Genomic DNA, 17,640 nt, shown 5'->3' with positions numbered 1-17,640 from the left:
ATCTGTGGTAGAAAAGGAACTTAGCACGTGAGAAGCCCTGTGTTCAATCCCTAACACCAAAAAAAAAAAAAAAAAGACATGCATTCTTAAGACAGTGTTGTGCCTGTGTAACACCTGCACAACCCTCCAACACATCACCAATGGTTTCCTGAAGGGCTTCCTGAATCTTCCTGATGAAAATGGGATATTTCCTACCAGTTATTAAGTATTTCCAGGAAGATTAAGGAATAACTATTTTTACTATCACCCACAGGAAAATCCTCAAGGACAAAGAATATGTCTTTCTTGTTCACTCCCTCACTCCCAGGAAATCACAAGGTACTTGGCACTTGGTAAAATGCAGCTGCACAGCTTAGTGGTTAAAAGCACAGATTTGAAATTCAGAAAGAGTGGTTTATTAACTCGAAGGGAAAGAGGATAATGAAATCAGAAGAGAGCTTCAGTTGATTAGTAGCAATTTTTTTGTTTGTTTATTTTAAACTTTTGAGACTAGGTCTTGCTGAATTGCTGAAGCTGGTCTTGACCTTGTGATCCTCCTGGTCTCAGCCTCCTGAGTTGCTGAGACTATAGACATGTGCCACTGTTCCTGGGGACAGGTAACACTTTAAATTCTTAAGTTAGGTGATAGGTATTTGTTCTTGTTGTTTTGATGATACATTCATGAAGAAAGAAAAGAAAAAGAAAAAGAACACAGGCTTTAGAATGAGACAGAATTAGACCAAAAATCTTAGTTCTATCACTTATTAGCTGTGTTTTCTGGGAAAAGTCATCAAGTATCAGTTTTTTCAACTATAAAATTTAATACTGACAACCCTCATAGAATTGTTAAGAGGATTAATTAAGATGACAGGTATAAAATGCTTAGTACAATAACTAGCAAACATTAAGTATACAAATGAACCTGGAGGCAGGGGGACTGCAAGTTCAAAGCCATCCTCAGCAACTTAGTGAGACTCTGTCTCTAAAAAATATATTAAAAAGGGATGGGGATGTGGTTCAGTATTAAAACATCCCTGGGTTCAATCCCTGGTACCAAAAACAAAAAAAAAAGTATACTTCTTAATAATACTTCTTGTGATAATGATAAGTTTGAATTAAAAAAGTGAGCAGTTGCTTGGGCCAAAAAATCTGGATTCCAGAATCAGCTTTTCACCGTTATCAGTATGACCCTGAGTGGTCACTGACTCTCTTTAGGCCTCAATTTTCTCTTCAGTTAAATCAGTTTAAAAAAATTTGGACTGCATGTCATCTAAATGCTTGTATGTTTTATCAGCACCCCTAGAAAACAGGTGTGTAACACAAGAAAAAGTACACATTATATTAGGTAAGTATAGTACTCTAGAAATGAGAGATGCATCCACAAATTGTGTTTTTTTTTTTTTTTTTTTTTTTTTTGCAGTGCTGGGGATTGAACCCAGGGCCTTGTGCATGCAAGGCAAGCATTCTACCAACTGAGCTATCTCCCCAGCAAATTGTGTGTTTTATCATGTATGGAAAAATTATTTGGCGAGACCATTCATCTATCTACAAGAACAAAGTAGGACTCAATAAGCCAATGCAGGGCTCAGGAATTTCTAGAACTTGCTGACTTAAATACAACATTTCAAAGACCTTTTTCCTTATATAACTCCCTTCATAATGTCCTTACTTAAAGTTCCAGCAACCTTAAACCTTCAGATAGCTCAAGGTAGTATTTCTTTTAACTTCCATAATATCTATCCTAATTCCACATGATTATGCATAACAGAAGATATACATCTCTACATTCTTATCTCTGATCTACTATGTTAAGAATGGGGAAAATGAAGCAGACATTCAATAATTCAGATGCTCCTTGGTAACCAAGAGGAGAAAATCAGTCACACTCTTGGTCCTTAAGAAATCTGCCTACCTTAACACCCATAAGATCTTTTTTTTTTAAATTTATTCTAATCCATTATATATGACAGTAGAATGCATTTATGCATTTTGATAGATCATATGTAAATGGAGTATAATTTCTTATTTTTCTGATTGTACATATTGTAGGATCACATTGGTCACGCAATCATATATGTGTAAGAGGTAATAATGTCTGTTTCACTCTATTATCCTTCCTACCCCCAAACCCCTTTGCCTCCCTTCACTCCCCTCTACCTAAAGTAACTCTATTCTTCCCTTACACATCCACCCCCGGCCCCTATTGTGAATTAGCATCTACATATCAGAGAAAACATTCAGCCTTTGGTTTTTTGGGTTTTTGGTTTATTTTGCTTAGCATGATATTCTCCCAACTCCATCCATTTACCAGCAAATGCCATAATTTCTTTCTTCTTTAAAGCAGAGTAATATTCCATTGTGTATCTATATATATACATACACACCACATTTTCTTTATCCATTCATCAAGGGCACCTATGTTGGTTCATATTATGAGCTGAGCTGCTATAAACATTGCCATGGCCGCATACTGTAGTATACCCCTAAGATCTTGATTCTTCACATAATATCCTTTCCAGAAATTTTGCTGGGCTGGGGACATGGCTCTGTGGTAAAGCACTTGCTTAGCATATGTGAGGGCCTGAGTTCAATCCTCAGCACAACTTAAAAAAGAAAAAAAACAAGAAATTTTGCTTATGTCCCACCACTCTAAGGTCCTCATCAGTTTCAGAAGAACCTACAGTTTAAACTACAGTTCCAAAAGGCTACACAGTATTTAAAGTTAAGTGAATTGCCTACAATAAAAGGCTACTAGTTTCCTAGAAAGTGATGGATTTTCTGCTCCTTCATCCAAATTACTCAGGAACCCCTAGCAAAATTCAGCCTTGCAACAGGTATTCCATGTTATCTTCAAAGTCCCTTCCCTCTCTATGACCCTTAAAACTCAACCATTCTTCCTCATCTCTCTTCTTTTTATTTTCAGTGTTGCAAACACCCTGTTTATTCTGCAAACAAGATTCAGAAATGTACAGACACAATGTGCATATTGGGAACGTGGGGTGGTCACGTCACACAGCAGGCTGCCTCTGCTGTGCTGACCAACCGACAGGGCTCTGGTGAGCAGGAACTGCATCGCCCAGTCTCCTCTGGAGGGCAGGCGTCAATCCTTAAGAACCAGGGGCGCCTTCACCTGGTCGGCCACCTCCTTGCTGCTGAGCGCCTCCACGATGGCAGGGGCAAACCCAAAGCTGGTCCCGGGGCCCTCAGCTAGTGAGGATCAGGCTGTCCGGCTCCACGCGGCTCTCCGAATAAGCTGTAGTGACTCCCGTTCATCATTTTGTCTCCTGCAAGTGGGTGCGTTGTAACTTTGCTTCCAAAACCTATTTGATGAGCCAAAAGAGCCGTAGGACCTGGACAGATGGCAGCTATGAAGCCCCTCCTGTTCTCCTGCTCCTTCAGGATCTCCTTCACATCAGCAGACTCAAATAAACTCTGTGCATTACCTCCAGATTACCTCCTCGTAGAACCACCACAACGTATGGTCCCTGCTTTCGAGCATCTTCAAGACTGGCATCAGGACAAATGACAACATCACAGCTTCATCGTACTGGGTCTTTTCCAGACAGACCCGCAATGGTGACCTTAATTCCAGTTGGTCTCATGACATCTACAGGGATGACCATCTCCATTTCCTCTGCTCCTTTGGCCAGGATGACCAGGGCTCTTTTTGAAGTCATTTTGATGTATGTTTTAAAGCCCAGCAGAGCAAAGGCTGCTCCCTCATCTCTCTTCTTAACACATTAGAATAAACTTATTCCTGATCATAGTCTCCAGCTTTTCACAAATACCCCTATGTCTTCAGGAATATTTTCAGAACAGAAAGACCAACATTTATTTGGAAATTCAGATTTCTTTGCAGTTCAGTTCATTAGTCTGAAGGGTAGGTCTGGCTGTCTGAGCAGCAGCAGTCTCTTGCCAAAGCACAAAGCTGCCATCAGGTCTATCCCAACAGCGCAGGTCTCAGAGATAAGGGAGGAGACATTGTGAAGAGCAAAACAATCAAACAGCTTTACTATGCTTGAAGATCTGAACATACAGGACAGTGGCACCAAGACTGGGGATAATTCACTGTAAGTTATTTCTATTGTTATGGGGGTTTTGTTTGTTTGTTTGTTTTTGTGTGTGTGTGTGTTTTGTTTTGTTTTTGGTAATTACCTTTTTTTAAAAAAAGGCATGATATTTTTATTTATTTATATTTTGCCTCATCTGGAAAAGAATTTGAGGCAATTTAACACCCACTACAACATAAAAATTCTATCTCATTTGTGAAGTAATTGTACAATAAACCTTTTTAAAAATCAGAGAACACAGCTACATGCAATGGCATACATCTAAATTCCAGATATTCAGGAGGCTGATGCAGAAGGATCTCAAGTTCAAGGTCAGCCTCAGCAATTTAGATACTGAGCCAGATACTGTCTCAAAATTTAAAAAAATAATAAGAAGGAGTCAGGCACAGTGGTGCCTGCCTGTAATCCCAATGATTGGGGAGGCTGAGGCAAGATGATTGCCAGCCCCAGCCACTTAGTAAGGCAATAAGCAACTTATCAAGACCCTGTCTCAAAATTAAAAATAAAAATGGCTGGGGATGTAGCTCAGTGTACAGCACTCCTGTGTTCAATTCCCAGTGCTAAAAATTTAAAAATCAAAGAACATGAATCTTCCACATAAAGAGTGATTTCTTTTGTTAAAAAAGTTTAAAAGTAGAGCAAGAGAGATGGATTATAATGAACTTAAGAAAAGATGAGTACATTTCATCAATATAATTTTCCTTTTTGGAGGGCAGTGAAATGATAGTTACTTTAATGAAGGAGTACAAAGATGTTTAATTAAGAAATACTCAGTGAATCTAAACTAGGGCTTTTTGTTTCCCTTAAGGCCTACCTATAACCTTAAGACTACCAAAGAAAAAAATGAAGCAGTATGTTTAGAATTAAAATAGGCCACTTTCAAGCTAATTTTAATTGAGAAGTATCCTAATGATAATAAAAACATTTTAGACTATCAAATTTTAAAACCCATGTAAGTCAGTCTACAATCAAAAAAAGGTTCCTAAAAAAAAAAAAAAAAGTTCCTTAACAATGGCAGTATAGGGCTGGGGAGATAGCTCAGCTGGTAGAGTGCTTGCCTCGTAAGCACAAGGTCCTGAGTTCGATCCCCAGTACCACAAAAAAAAAAAAAAGAAAGAAAGAAACAATGGCAGTATAAAGACTGCATATTTTTAACTGCTCCAGAAAAAAAAATCATTTCCATAAGGGCATAAGATCCCAAGTGCTTCTTAAATTATTATACTAATTAAATGTTATATTTAACATAAAGATTATCGTACAAACATAAGCATATTTTATAATAAAATCTATAATTTAATATAAATAAAAATTTATGACAAAATATAAAGTACACTATAATTTTATTTGAAGTAAATACTTGATATAAGCATTAATATTAATGTGGAGAACAAAAAACTATTCTTTCTTAGTCAGTTCTTTAATGTTCTCTATTTCTTATATTTTTGCCTGAGAAATACTGAAGTGATCTACTAAAAGCAAGGCCACAATTACAACCAAGGACAGAGATCTCTGATTCATCTAGTTCAATACCACATGCTACAGTTGAGACTCCATGCTTCTAAGTAGGTCATCCATGAAAAACAATTCATTATTATAGAACAAATTATCTAGATTTATCCAGTCTACAAATTCCTTTGTCTTTTCATCATATCTTGTAAGCATCTAGTTCCAAATGACAGCCAATTCCTGATAATCATGAAGCAGAAATAACATCCTGAGGTTCCAATTACCACCCTATCAGCCATATTGTCTATTTTTCTTGCTAACAAACACCTCTTGCTACACCAAGTGGCAAAAGAATCTACTCCACCTCTTTATTTGTTTCTTTATTAAGAAGATTGCCAGCCCTTCCTAAGTTACTGTAATTAGAATACATGGAGGAGGCAAGGGTGACTATGGAGTTATATTTGTAACTAGTAATCTTTAATATTTGTAGAAGGAAGATTTCACTGATCATATGCAGATGATGTGGACTGCAGGACAAAGGCTGTCCCACTGCTACAACCTATCCCTCTCCTTCAAACCAGATCAACACTAGTGCCCAGCTGGAACAAAAAGACAGTAGAAAGCAGGTTTCAAGTCAGGTGTTAGGTTGATATAGAAGACTCTATGTATAGAACAGACTATGCAGAATGAACTCTATGTATTCAAACATCCTGAGCCACAGAATATCATCTAGGTACACTGGGTGTAAACACAGTACAATTGAAACTGGAGCAGTTTAATCTTTAAATATCATTCCCACAAAGGTCAGAATGGAAAGCAATAAGGCTTTAAAATTACCTTAAAAAGGCTTTTTCCCCCTAAAATAAATGCCAGCTTATACAAAAGTCTCTTAAACTCATACCTAGCTTATACCTAAAGAATCATTCCCCAACCACTTCATACTCTAGAATAGCCTCTGATGTTTCAAGGAAAAGCTAATCTCTTGGCAAAGATTAGAATTTCTGGCAGCCAAGATATGAACTAGACATGGCACTGTCATCGTAACTCACTGCTCTACTTTCACTGCCAAAACACAGGAATCTCACAGACAAAGCCAATCTCAGGGGCTGGGATGTAGCTCAGTGGTAGAGCATTTGCCTAGCAAGAGCAAGCTCAAGGCCCTAGGTTCAATCCCTAGCACCACAGGGGACACCCACACACACAGAACACAAAAACTAAGGATACAAAATAAGAGAATTGGATGAATGCTACCTCTTCAGATCATAACAATGACCACATGAACCTGGATCTAAAAAAGGAGAATGATACAGAAGCTAGAGGGAAATAAGGAATTTTAAAGAGGGGGTCTCATGAAAATAGAATGGAGACCAGTAGAGGAAGGAAGGGTGAGAAAGGGAAGAACTATGAAATGAAATAGACCAATTTATTTATTCTATGTGCATGTATAAATGTATTCCAATGAATCCCACTTTATGAACAATTATAATGCACCAATTAAAAATAAATAAATAAATAGAAGGAAAACCAGTAAAACAGAGGAAGGGAACCAGGAGGAGGGAGAAGAGGAGAGAAAGGGGAAGTACTGGGGAATAAATTAGAACAAATTACATTACATGCATTTATGATTTTGTCACAATGAACCCCCACAATTATGTATAACTGTAATGCACTAATAAAAGTATAAAATATGTGGTGATGCACACAAGTAATCTCACTGGCTAGCGAGGCCAAGTCAGGAGGATCGCAAGTTCAAAGCCAGTCTCAGCAAAATCGAGGTGCTAGGTAATTCAGTGAGTCCCTGTCTCTAAATAAAATACGAACACAACTGGGAATGTGGTTCAGTGATGGAGTACCCCTGGGTTCAATCCCTGGCAACCCCCCGCCCCCACTGCCCAAAAGTATAAAAGAAAAAAAAAAAGGTGAATGATCACATTTTTATGAATGAGAGGAGTGGTTTGGAAAAAAGGAATTCATTCATTCAACAAATACTTAAGTGCCTACTTTGTGCCAGGTTTGTTCTGGCTGCTGGGGAGATAGCAATAAACGAGACAAATCCCAAGCCCTCATGAAGCTTGCTTTTGATTCATTAGGAAAGTTAATGAATAAGTACATACGGTAATGAGGATATTGCCTAAATCAGGGCCTTCTTGTAGAGAAATCAAGGAAAGAGAGTAGCATGAGTGTGAAGCAAAGGCAAGATTGTTAAGGGCCTTGTAGACCTGTATTTTAAAAGTCTGGACTTTATTCTAAGTGAAAGTAGAAATCATTATAGAATTTTTAAAGTGGGTAACAAGATCTGAGATATTTTTTGAAGATGACTCTGCTTGCTTCAGGAAGAATGAACAAAAGTAGGAGGGAGATCAGTTGAGATAATTGCAGAAGTCTAGGCCTCAACAACTGAAGCTTGAACTAGTTTGGGAAGTTGGGGAGATAAATTAATATAAGACAAACCAGGTTAGAGGTACCAGATCCTTTGGAAAACAGAACAATGGTTCCATTTTCTTAATAACTTTTACCAGTAGAAAACAAATATATGTCAACTTAATTTAAAAACAAGCCTTCATTAATCTACTCATGTAGCAACATGATTTAGATAAAGGGTAATACAGTGTTTGCTAATTCTACTGTAACAAGGATATCTGTTAAATTTACTAAAGCGAATCTAGTTAAGTATAAATTCTAGTCAACAAATTGACCATGAAAAGTCATGCCCTGAAGAACTAAGTTCTGTGTGAGGGTATTTTTAAAGATTTTTAAAATTTTATTTTGGCTTAAAAATAGTAACGGACTTTTGGTCTGGTCTGTATAGCATTTGCTATATTCAATAATTAAGCTAAGATACATAAATTTAAGACAGTTTCACTTTCTCTGCAACAAACCTAAAATGTATAGACAGAGAAATTTCTTTGATCTAAGCACTAAACTAATTAAGCAATTAGCATTAAAGCCTGGATGGATCAGAAGTGGACCAAAAAAAGATCCATTGCACCTCAACAGTACAGTAGAATGGTTTAGCTCACAGAATGCTGAAAATACTCATAACTATTTCAAAACTTCAGTGAATGAAGTTGCTACTGCATGGTTTTCAGGGACAGAAACTGACAGCAATAAAATGTAAGAAAGTGATACAAAATGAAAGAATAAGCTTTAAAACAATAATATCAGGGCTGGGTTTGTAGCTCAGTGGTGAAATACTTGCCTAGCACATGTGAGGCTCTGGGTTCAATCCTTAGTAATGCATAAAAATCAAACAAATAAAATAACGGTATGAGGTCCATTTACAACTAAAAGTATTTTTAAAAATAAATAATACCAGAAAGAATGCTCCTTTTTCTGTACTTTTCTGTTCCCTTCACTTAACCATCTTAAAACAACTGAAAACTATGCTTACTCAAGTAAGCAAGTGATAACTCAAATTCCTACCACTGTTTTCTAATATTAGTGGTACAGATAAATTCATGTATCAGATCAGTATTAAAATAGCTTTGGTCACACCTAAAGAACGAACAGCTGACAAATACTTACATTCAATCTCAAAAAATAAAGCCTTAAACATTTTCCCCCAAAATACCAGTCTTTAGAATGACTAAATGAAATTATCAACTTTAATTAAGTGTACTCTATTTCTAATATTTTAAAATATTTACATTTATTTATTCATTTATTATGATCCAAAGTTTTTGGTACCAATCTCTTAAGGAAAGTGTCATCTTCAAAAACTAAGACTTTTGTGTCAAGTTTCTCTTGTAACCAGAAAACTCTCATATATACTTTTATCAACTCTCTTACTTGCTTTCATTTCTACAGAATACAGATTGTAATTTTTGTACAAACTTCTAAATTATTTTATGTATTTCTAAATAAACAACACCCTTAATGTTTTAAGATCAATGTTCAAAGGCTGACAATGTATCTTATATATTAACATTTCTATTTAGATATTTTATATACTAACAATATGGAACTGCTTCCTATATTCAAAACTAAAACCAGGACCCTTTCCCCAGTAGTGCTGGGGGCTGAACCCTAGGCCTTATACATGCTAGGTGCTAGGCAAGCAGTCTACCACTGAGCTACATCCCCACCCAGCGTCTTCTTTTTCTAAAAATTAGCATAAAAATTCTTATACTATAAACCCATTTCATGTTACAGTTAAGGATTAGCTTTTTAAGCAAGTCATCTACTCACTTTCACTAATCTTGCTCCAATGCATCCACATGAATCCTATGTTAAATAAAACTTTTCTGAAATTTGTCAAGAAAGTAGATGAAAAATACAGATTAACATATAGTTATAATCTAAAAATTAACTGGAAACTAAACAGTAAACTATGGCTAAGCTTACTTCCAAATTCTGATTCTAAAGGAAGATATCTCCAAACAGCAGGTGAATAAAATTTCAATGAACATGGAAGAGAGTAAAGTGTGTTAATTTTTGGGAATGCATGGCAGCGACCTGAAAAATGTAATAAGGTTTAGGAAAAAAAAAAAAAAAAATTGCTTCAAATCAGCAATGGCAGCCGCACACCTGTAATCCCAGAGGCTCGGGAGGCTAAAGGCAGGAGGATCACAAGTTCAAAAGCAGCCTGAGCAATCTGCCAAGGCCCTAGCAACTTGATGAGACCTTGTCTCAGAAGAAAAGATAAAAAGCGTGTAGCTCGGTGGTTAAGCACCCCTGAGTTCAAGCCCTGCTACAAAAAAATAAATGAGTAAAAAAGCAATAGCAGAACATTAACTAATGATTCAAAATCAAACAAATCCAGCCCTCCCTGGTCTATTTTCTTTTTATTTCTGTTCTAGCAATTGTAACACGCACAGTGGTATTAAGAAGTCCCTGCTGCCAGACGCAGTGGCACCACCTGTAGTCTCAGCAGCTCAAGAGGGTGAAGCTGAGGCTGAGGCTGAAGCAGGAGGATCGGGAGTTCAAAGCCATCCTCAACAATTTAGGCCCTCAGCAGCTCAGCGAGGGGATGTGGTTCAGTGCCCCTTGGGTTCACCCTGGTACTACAAAAAAAAAAAAAAAAAAAAAAAAAAAAGAAAGAAAGAAAGAAAAAGTACCTACTGTTCTATCTACATGTCAGTGAGCAGAAGCATCTCTCCTTCACTATTTCGGCAATCGGCAAAAGGAGAATCTAAGACTCTGGGGGTGGGGCGGGTCTTGTGGTCTTATGTATATGTATCTGTTGGAGTCTTGTATGCCTGCTGTTATTTATAAATTAACTATTAAGTAGTTATGGTATAAATAATGGTTAAAAAGGAGGACGAATTAGGTTTAAGGCTAACAATCACTGACTCAACTAACGGATTCTCCCCAGATAATTATTATTTATTGAGTACTTGTATAACGTGAAGTTGAAAGTGAATTTCTGTGGAAATATCGCGAGTACCAGGAGTTACTCCAATACAAAGCCCAAGTATCGCTAAGAAACGCCTCCTCCTCCGCCACCTCCCCGCCCTAGGGATCGAACACCAGGACCTCACGCGTGTTAGGCAAGTGCTCCACCTCTGAGCTAAACTACATGCCCAGCCCAACGCTCTATCTGAGTGTCAATGCACGGAGGAAGCGAGGACCGCGAGCGCAAAAACATCCAGAGACCTGACCTTGCCCACAAGTCGAATAGTTCTGCACCCTCCCCCTAGCTTCCCGGGGAGTCGGTTCCCGCAATCCCAATTGGTTAGTCTGCTGTTCCAGCATCTGCCAGGCAGTGACTGACAAGGGAATCTCCACAGAAGACGAGAGGGTGAAAGGAGGCAGCCTGGGAAACGGTGAGGCCCAGGAGGAAAGGACGCAAGGAGGAACAGGATGGGAGGACCTTCGGAGGGATGAGGTCGGGCGTTAGGGGATAAAGGAGACAAGGCTTGAGAGGAGCACTGGGGGACAGGAAGGAGAGGTCTGGGGAGGGCCCAGGTGCGGTGATAGGATAAGGGCCGCCGGCAGGCACCCGAAAGGTTAGAGCGAAGGAGCTGGGAGGCCTGGTGGCACGGAGGGACAGCCGTGCTGCGAGGGACGAGGAGGGCGAGGGCTGAGGCAGGGGAAGGGCAAGGGCGGCCGCGGACTCACGTTCTCCCACCAGCAGGATCCGCACGTCTTTCTTCATGTCGGCGGCTCGCAGGGGCCGTGCTTGGCCCGCACGCATGGAGTGAACTACTCCGGCCAAGAGTGCCCACCCCACCGCGCCGTTCTCCCCACGCTGCCAGCGCCACCTGCCAGCCTCTCCAGCCGCTCTGCCCGAGCCTTGGCCGCCGGGACCCGCCGCACCACCTCCTGGACTGCCTCCCCGCTCGGGAGCCGGGACAGCGCCAGCTCCGCCCCTCCCGCTCCGCGGGCGGTGGCGGCAGCGCGGACGACGGCATGCGGCGAGGGACATGCGCTTTCGGAATGCAAACGCTCTGCATGCCTGAACAGCGCCCCCGCCGTCAGACTTGCGGTAGCGCAGGAACAGGGAGCCTAGCTCACCCTCATCTGGACACAGCCGCCAGGGATACTCTTTGGTTCCGAAATTTGAGTAGCAGATCCCTGGTCTAACCCCACGTATTCTACAGAATAGGGAGCGGAGAATTTCCTTATCCAAGGTCACATAGCTAGAGCTTGGCAGTGACTCAGAGCCAGGTTCTTGCCCCAGGAGGGCAGCGATCTGTCCACCTGGTTTTTAGGTGTATCCCCACCTTGTTAAACATATCCCTCAGATATGATTGAATGGGATGAGTGGCTTCCAAGGTCTGACCCTGTACACTACCCAGAGCCCATCACTGTAGCTGCTTTTTACCTTTGTGTCTATAAGATATGATTATAAAATAATGTTAGTCTTTATGCTGAACAAACAGACGGTGGCGCACACCTGTAAACTCAGGAGACTGAGGTAAGGAGGATCCCAAGTTCGAAGCCAAGCTTGGCAATTTAGCCTGGCCCTGGGCAACTTAGTGAGTCCTTGTCTCAAAATAAAAAATAAGAAATGGACTGGGGATGTGACTTAGTGGTTAGGCACCCCTGGGTTCAATCTTTGGTACCAAAAACAAAAAAATAAAAAGACCAATTTTTTATGTAACCAAACTAAGTGACTTTCCTCTATGTGGTTTATTTTATTTAATTTTATTTGATACCAGTGATGATTGAACGCAAGGGCGCTTAACCACTGACCCACATCCCCAGCAAACCACCCCTCCACACACATCCACACTTTTTTCGAGACAGGGTCTCACTAGGTTGCTTACAACCTCACTAAGTTGCTGAGACTGGCTTTGAACCTGTGATCCTCCTGCCTCAGCCTCGCAAGCCGCTGGGATTACAGGTGTGTAGCAATGCGTCAGGCTCTATGTTTATTATGTGTCAGGGTCCTCTAATACTTCTCTTGATTAGGATATTGCCAGACACATAAGTGGCACTGGATAATGAACTGTAACTGATTTTTCTAACATTGCCTTAAATTTTCTCCTGACCGTCTTCATCTAGGGGAATTTGTTACTACATCCCTAATGCTTGGCATATATTGAGAGATATATAGAAAATGTCCCCCATAAAGACATTTTGGTCAACAATGGACAGCATATACCACCAGTGGCTTTACCTATAGCTTAGGTGTATAGTAGGTGATACTATTTGTGTGTGTGTGTGTGGTACTGTGGATTGAAAGCAGGGCCTGGTGCATGTTGGGCAAGCACTCTACCACTGAGCTATATCCCCTAGTAGGCTATACTATCTAGGTTTGTGTAAATACACTCTATAATGTTTGCACAATTCCAAAAATCACCTAATAAACACATTTCTCAAAATGTATCCCTGTCATTAAGTGGCAACAACTATTATATATTTGTGTGCATATATGTATGTATGTATATATATATTCAAATATAAATTTATGTATTGCATTAATGAAACACTATGCATAATTACAGTTTTCTATCTAAAATATTATGTAATAAAATTGTAAAGGTAGTAAAATGTGCATAATACTAATCTCCCTTTCTCCTAGAAGAAGCCATGTGTTTTTCTGCAGCAGTTCAAAACTTCTGATCACTTTCCTGGATTTAAATCCAGATTCCATCACCTAAGAGATGTGATCCTGAGTAAGTTCTGTTACTTCTCTAGCTTGTCCCATATAGCAATGATAATAATACCTACCTCTTACTGTGGTTGTGAAAAATAAATAAGACAATGCATGCTGCTGGGCACAGTGTAATATCAGTGACTTGGGAGACTGAGACAGGAGGATTGCAAGATTGACTCCAGCCTGAGCAATTTAGTGAGGCCATAAGCAATTTAGCAATATCCTGTTTCAAAATAAAAAATAAAAAGGACTGGGGATGTAGCTCAATGGTAAAAGGCCCCTGGGTTCAATTCCCAGGTTTAAAAAAAAAAAAAGATAATGTATGCCGGGCATTGGGACAGTACTAACCTCAGTTTTTGCTCTACTAATCTCAGCTGTCATAATCATAAAAGTTCAATGAAAAGTTGTAATCCACAGGTTTTGAGGCAACTATGTTATGTCACTACCGTATTTCTTTATCTTAGTTGTCTGATGTCTCAAAGGAATACAGGGGAGGAAACCCTTTGAAAAACCTCTGAGTCTGTGATATGATCAGGAAGGATATGGGAAAGACATACTCATTGTTATCTGGGAGATAAAGAAGTTATACTCCAGGCCCGATGCCATGGCGCACCCGGTAATTCCAGCGGCTAGAGAGAATAAGGCAGGAGGATTGTGAGTTCAAAACTAGTCTCGGCAAAAGCGAGATGCTAGCAGCTCAGTGAGGCACTGTCTTTAAATAAAATACAAAATACGGCTGTGGATGTCCCAGTGGTCAAGTTCCCCTAAATTCAATCCCTGGTACCAAAAAAAAAAAAAAAAAAAAAAAAAAAACAACAACTATATTCCAGCCAGGTGCAGTAGCACACGTCTGTAATCCCAGTGACTCTGGAAGCTGAGGCAGGAAGATTGCAAGTTTGAGGCTTTTAGGCAACTTAGTGAGATCCTGTCTCAAAATAAAAAGAACAGAAATGTCACTCAGTGGTAGAGCACTCCTGGGTCCTGTCCCCAGTACTGAAAAAAAAAGTCATTCTAGGGTGAATGCAAATAAGATGTACATAAGTCTTCAGGACTCATGTCACCTTTGTGCCTCCCTTTTCTCTCTACCAAATGAAGACTATAATCTCTTCCTTGCAGTTGTTTGGGAAATCCCATGAAATAAGGTACAGTTTCTCCTCAACTTATAATGGAGTTGCATCCACGTAAACTCATCATAAATTGAAAATACCATAAGTTGAACATGTATTTAATACACCTAAAGACCATAACTTAGCAATGCAATACACTGATTGATGTGTGCTGATTAGAACCTTTGCATTTTTATTAAGGGAAATACGTGGTAGGCAGCCGACTAAGGGGAAGAGTTCGGAGAAAATCTTAGAGATAATATTGCCAAAAACTCCCTTATAAATACAACTTACTTAAAAATACAGTCTCAAAAAAAAAAAAAAAATCTAGACTCATGGGTGGCAGAAAGGAAGCAATGACAAGTACTTTCAGTGGGTGGTGACTATGGCTTAGTCCAAACCAAGGCTGGCACTTGCTGAAGTGGGAGAGAGGGAATCTCACATGCCAGATTCCCTCCCCTGCTGTGTTAGTCAGCATTTGCTTTGCTGGGACCAAAATACCTAACACGAACAACTTAGAGGAGGGGAAGTTTATTTTGGTTCATGGTTCCAGAGGTTCAGTCCATGGTGGAGCTGAGTCCGTTGCTCTGGGCCCAAGGTGAGGCTGCATATAATGGCAGAAGGGCATGGCAGGGGAGTACTACTCTGTTCATGGCAGCCAGGAAGCAGAGAGAGAGGGAAGCAGGAAGAGACTACAGGGAAGATGAAACCTTCTAGGGCATGGCCCCAGTGACCCACCTCCTCCGACCAGGCCCCACCTGCCTACAGTTATCACCCAGTCCATTCAAACTCGGACAGACTGATTAGGTTACAACTCTCACAATCCAAACATTTCACCTCTGAACATTCCTGTATTAACACAGCAGTTTTCGGCAGACACCTCATATCCAAGCCATAACACCTGCAATGTAAGTTTCCTTTTACAGTCACTCTCCATGTCCAATCAACTATCAGATGTCCTAGAGGCAGCAGAGGTCAGTAGTAAAAAGCAAGGACTCTAGAATCCCCCTACTAGGTCTGAACATCAACTCTGCCAATTATTAGCTGTGTATCACCAGACCAATTACTTAACCTCTCTGTGCCAAATGGAAATAATACCTCATGTGATTGTTATGAAGATTAAATGAATTGATAAAATGAGTTAATATAATAGAAATCACTAAGAATAGTACCTGATCCATGGTCAGTGATGTATAAATACTGGATAAATAAATTATGAAGGAAGTGACATCTGTCCACCTCTCTGAGCCTAAGGAGAGCCCCATGATGACATACACTGCAGCAAAACTTAAGCCAGAGAATGGCGTTGTTGGCAGTGAAATTTACTGTCAGGATAGGTCAGATTTATTACAGCATATTAAATAGATTGGATTATGCCAAGAAGACAGATTGGTATCTAGAAGGCACCAATGGAATTTTCCTCTAGAATGCTAGGAAGGAGTTCTACCATCACAAGGCTGGCTTTGTGCGGTTACTATGCAGGGAGCATTGGGAAGTCGAAGAAAAGTGCTTTTGCCAGGAGGTGAAGGGATCCATCTCTTATGCCACGTAGAGGGAGTACTTGCAATAGCCTTTTCTGAGTCCCTGGACAGAGGAACATCCCAGGCAGGAAGGCAGAAGAGATGGTGTGTGGTAAAGTACCCACAATGGGTGGAGCAAGGGCTCCATTTCTGATTGGTGAGTTAGACACAGTCCTGGGCAGGAGGCCAAATAAGACTTGGGTTGGCATCAGCCCCACTCTTCAGACCCATCTATCTTTGGTCTCTCAAGTTAAATCCTAAGCTGCACCCATCATCTGCCTTTTCTCCATATCTGTCTCCTGCTCCTTCCAGGAAGCCTCCTCCTTTTCCTCCTAGGCCTGCTCTTCTGGTAGAGCAGAAAAGTCCAGTGCCTTGAGATCAGGTAAACATTTTATCTTGCCTGTTAATGTGCTTGTTCTTGGCTCACTGTTCAAACATCCATATCCTCTGCATTGTCCCACCGGTCAGACTCTACAGGATGTGGATTCCACTTGCTTGATTTGGCTTGAGGGTACATCACTCAGCACAATTACTTATTAAAAGGCATTTGTTTATCTCTGTGTTGAAAGAAAATTTCCAGACAAGAGCCTCATCTGTTGATGAGTTTGCATCCAGTTTTCTTTTTAATTTCTCAAACTCCTTTCAGATATGCTGGAAAGCAAATACCTCAATTAAGAGATAATTGATATTGAGAGCCCTTTCTGACCATCTTTCCTGCAAATAGCCTGAATTCCCTTGTGGAGTGGTTAAGAGCATGGGCTCTGCAGTCTCATGTCTTTTTCAGTACTTTGCTAGCCTTGCAACATGGGGCAAGTGACATAATGTCTCTGAAAAAAAGAAAAGAAAAGAAAAACTTCACCAGGCACAATGGCACATGCCTGTAATCCCAGTGGCTCAGGAGACTGAGGCAGGAGGAGGATTGGGAGTTCAAAGCCAGCCTCACCAACAGTGAGGCGATAAGCAACTCATTGAGACCTTGTCTCTAAATAAAATACGAAATAGGGCTGGGCATGTGGCTCAGTGGTTGAGTGCCCCTGAGTTTGATCCCCAGTACCCCCCAACAACAACAACAAAAAACTTCATCTGTAAAATGGAGCTATCCCTTAGGACTCTATTGTGAATGAAACAAAGTAATGCTGATAAAACATTCATCACATTGCTTAACAGGTAGTGTGGGCTCACATGTCACTCCTAACAGCTGCATTTAAAATTTGGAATTCATTTGCTGACTTCCATTATCTTCCCAAGGGCAAATTGATTAGCCTGCTCACCAAACTGTAAACTCAGAAAGACAAAATGTATTTAATAAAAATTTTAATTACCTTAGAGATATTAGGACTTTTGCTGATTATATATTCTAGCCAGTGATTCTCAAAAAATTTTAGGCCCCAAGCCATTTCTGCAAAACCAAAAATTCCATAGAATAGTAAAATTTTCATTTCTGCTTACCTCTGCAAAGAAATCACAGAATTAAA

The 17,640-nt window shown here is 40.1% G+C and overlaps 1 protein-coding gene, 1 non-coding gene and 1 pseudogene across 14 annotated transcripts in view; 1 reads left to right on the top strand and 2 right to left on the bottom strand.

Annotated features, from left to right (window-relative positions):
• Positions 1-11,813, bottom strand: part of Rhot1 (ras homolog family member T1) — a 60,854-nt gene extending 49,041 nt beyond the window's left edge. For 8 of the 13 annotated variants that reach the window (XR_007107621.1, XM_047543228.1, XM_047543227.1 and 5 more), the window contains exon 1: positions 11,556-11,812. Coding sequence is in view for 12 of the 13 variants with exons in the window: in XM_047543228.1 (XP_047399184.1) it covers positions 11,556-11,631 (76 nt within the window). In the remaining variant the exon portion in view is untranslated. Of the gene's footprint in view, positions 1-11,555 lie in introns of all 13 variants that reach the window. The other 5 variants (XM_047543224.1, XM_047543226.1, XM_047543229.1 and 2 more) reach the window with 3 other exon arrangements.
• On the bottom strand, positions 3,080-3,656 carry LOC124979055 (Parkinson disease protein 7 homolog; annotated as a pseudogene).
• Trnaa-agc (transfer RNA alanine (anticodon AGC)) lies at positions 6,603-6,680 on the top strand. The gene is given in 2 exon segments: positions 6,603-6,638; positions 6,645-6,680. It is a non-coding gene; the product is annotated as a tRNA-Ala (tRNA).
• Positions 11,814-17,640: the final 5,827 nt, after the last annotated feature.

This window comes from Sciurus carolinensis, chromosome 3 (assembly GCF_902686445.1).
Source record: "Sciurus carolinensis chromosome 3, mSciCar1.2, whole genome shotgun sequence".
NCBI classification, from domain to species: Eukaryota; Metazoa; Chordata; class Mammalia; order Rodentia; family Sciuridae; genus Sciurus; species Sciurus carolinensis.
This window is presented reverse-complemented; position numbering and strand designations above follow the sequence as displayed.